Consider the following 3194-nt stretch of genomic DNA (forward strand, 5'->3'; position numbering starts at 1 on the left):
GATAAGTTCCGCTATCTGATAACAAAATTTTGCATATATTTACCTAACGGCTCAGGCACGTGCCATCGCGTTGCTTTTTACGCCGTTACCGGCACCGATTCGGTTGAAAATTTAAAAAATGGAATGCTCCGCGGGAGGTTCGAACTCTCGACCTTCAGATATCTCATCCACATTGTGAATATGAGACTGACGCTCTACCGACTGAGCTAGCGAAGCTTTCTTGAAATTTTTATTAGAGAATTATCTACAAGTATGATTGAAGATAATGGCAAAGAGTTTCAATTTCACGTTTTACATGATTAGTCACGCATTATTTGTATCTTCATAGGCTTTGGATTAGTCCTCATACCATTGAATGCTGCTGGTATCATCAGATATCAACAAGTAAGATTGAACAAATTTGGGATGTAGTCAGCTGAATTAGAATTGGGCTGATTGCTTTTGATTGTAAAAGACGAGTGCAAAACGGTGTCAATGAGCTTCATGAAAAAATCTGATCTTTGCACTTCACATAATTTCTCCAGATGCGATGATAAACTAGTTGGCAGCGATACACACATTCATCATGGGTTAAAATACAGGTTAGACTGTTTGCTGAAGTAAAACTTAATGACCAGAATTGGCGCTAGGGTTGGTTGACTCCACCGGTAAGGAGCTGCTAATAGTCAGGATTTATCGGAAGTAAGTTAGGCAAACAGTATGTATTCAACCGGGAGTTAGTATCCACTAATAAAGTATATTAGTTCACGACATTGGTCCAGTCAATGAACGCTTAATAAACACTCTTCTGGCAGTACGCGCCTTTTCTCTCATCTCCAGGGAGCGATCGGTGGTGATGTGAAGGGTGTTGCGGATGCCCAACGATTGCTCAAGAGCCGGGTTGATGGCCCTGCAGTAGCGTTGACTGGGAGGGAATAAGCGTCAGTGATCTGAGGTGTGGCATTCACAGGGAGGAAATTCATATGCTCGGTGATATTGCTAAACAACTTTGACCTCAGTGGGCCAGGCCGATTCTTCGAATCTAGTGGGGTTGAAGTGGAAGTTGTTGGGACTAGACGATTCGAAAACACACAATGTCTAAAACCGTGAGTGGCCACGTCTTATCCGTCAGATCGATCCAACTGGCTTTTAAAACTTAAAGTGTGGGGAGCGCTCGGAATGAGCTCAAAACCTGATTTTACACCAAATCGAGGCATATAAAGCTTTGGGCTCAAATCCTCCCATTATAGGCAATCCGGACACCACGTTGATTATGTTTCAGCGTAGCTATGTTCCATCTTTATTTCAATCTAAACAATGACTTGTGGATTCTAAAAGCAACTTGCGATGTTTGCAGCAGTTGTGGTAAGAGATGCGACCGCGGACTATCGCGTAAGCCGCATGAACGGCACCCCGCTCATTCGCGGACTGGCGAAGCCCGTACGGCGTTGTAGGAGCGGGTGGTGTCGACTTATGCATATAAGTGGGTTGAATCCGCCACATCTAGACTTCATCTGGTTTTATACCTAGTCTTACTGTGGCTGTATTCGGGACACCTTTCTTAGATAGGGTTACGTAATCATCACTATACACGACTATCGACTACCTTCTTCCCTCACTTGGTAGCGTGGCGCTTTAATTGATCCAGAGCCTATCGGATGTCTACTACCGAAGAGACTCCTTCCGTTGGGGAAGACCTGAACCCCAACCAGCGACTCACTCTTGAAGAGATGGTCTTGGAGGAAAATATGCCTAACCTCTACGACGACAAGGTTCCGGCTAAGTGGCTTGGTGAGGTTGTCATGACTTGGATCAGACAGAAGAAACCTCCCATTTCTGGCGAATTGGCACGGGCTATCTACGGGAGCACGCATTTTCCAAGAATGCAGGCGCCGGAGTACGAGCTCATCTCCGCTATCGTCGACGAAGAAGCCAAGAATCTTGCTCTCGAGAACCGTCTCGCTGACCGCATGCTGTGGCCTAGCACCGATCCGATTAGCTTCTCGCTGTTGAAGGCCGCTGAGGCGCACACCTTCCTCGAAGAGTGCATCACGGCTGTGCCCAAATCTTCGGGCCGATACGNGCTGAGGCGCACACCTTCCTCGAAGAGTGCATCACGGCTGTGCCCAAATCTTCGGGCCGACACGAGGATGCTATCCGGGCGTACTTGGTTAAGCATAAGGTCGCCAACAGTTTGTTGGATCGGGAGGCTGACTATTTTAGGGCTGTTTGTCCTTTGGTACCTACCAACCTTGAGGAGGTGAGGAAAGCCTTCTTTGTTGCGTATGGTCATCCGGAAGCGCTCAGTGACGCTCATCACCTGTTGCGAGTAAAGGCTTCGTTGCACCTTTTCGAAGGCTGGGCAGAACAGAAGGGGCGCAAGTGGGACTCCGTCGCTCCCGANTGACGCTCATCACCTGTTGCGAGTAAAGGCTTCGTTGCACCTTTTCGAAGGCTGGGCAGAACAGAAGGGGCGCAAGTGGGACTCCGTCGCTCCCGACTACTATCAAGTCAAGCGGGCGTGGGCCGACGCTTGGGCCGCCGACCCTGTCTTCAAGGATCTCTTCCTTAAGATCAAGGACCCAGCTACGATGTGCGCCTTTCTCACCTTGGGACCAGGCCAGTATCGCAAGGTGGTGGAAAGTGTTGATACCTTGTTGGCCAAACCTGTCATTACCATTGAAGACCTTATTGCGGCTGAGAAGCCCTATATCCGTTTGCCTCTGAAGCGTGATCTTGCGGGGCCTACACCGAACCCCAAGAAGCAGAAAGGCAAAGGGGGGAAAGGCTCCAACAAGGGCTCCAAGGGAAACCTGAATCTGAATGGGGACAAGTGCCGCACCTGCATTGAACAGGGCGTCTCTGAGGCCGAAGCGCCTGTGTGGACTCCTGAACATCGGAAGGCCAAGCATCCCAAGAAGAATGAGAAGGGTTTTCGGGGCGGTCTGAAGTGAGCTCGGACTTTAAACTGACGCCCACCGATGGGCTCGGCGAAGGACTTCCTACGTATTTCAATAGATCGTACATTGGAGTTGTCTTTCCCGGCGCATCGAACCACTTAGGTGCAGACATGTCCTCGCTTGCGCAAGGCCAACCGTCCGTCTCCGTCACACCCTGCTATCCTTCTCGTAAGGCAGCTATCGCGGCGAGAGAACCTGGGGCACATGGTAGATTAGTCGCAGGGGCATCCACCTTTGTCGGTAATGTTGAGAATA

The 3194-nt window shown here is 49.4% G+C and overlaps 1 protein-coding gene across 1 annotated transcript; it reads left to right on the forward strand. All coding sequences in view use genetic code 12, as the record gives it.

The window, feature by feature from the left end:
- Positions 1–1637: 1637 nt before the first annotated feature.
- On the forward strand, positions 1638–2933 carry DIURU_000278 (uncharacterized protein; the record flags this gene model as incomplete). Its single annotated transcript, XM_034155468.1, has 2 exons — positions 1638–2101; positions 2354–2933. The coding sequence occupies 2 exons, from the start codon at positions 1638–1640 to the stop codon at positions 2931–2933; spliced, it is 1044 nt and encodes a 347-aa protein (XP_034014934.1).
- Between the last annotated feature and the right edge of the window lie 261 nt (positions 2934–3194).

The sequence above is a fragment of the Diutina rugosa genome, assembly GCF_008704595.1.
Source record: "Diutina rugosa strain CBS 613 chromosome Unknown scaffold86_size30761, whole genome shotgun sequence".
NCBI classification, from domain to species: Eukaryota; Fungi; Ascomycota; class Pichiomycetes; order Serinales; family Debaryomycetaceae; genus Diutina; species Diutina rugosa.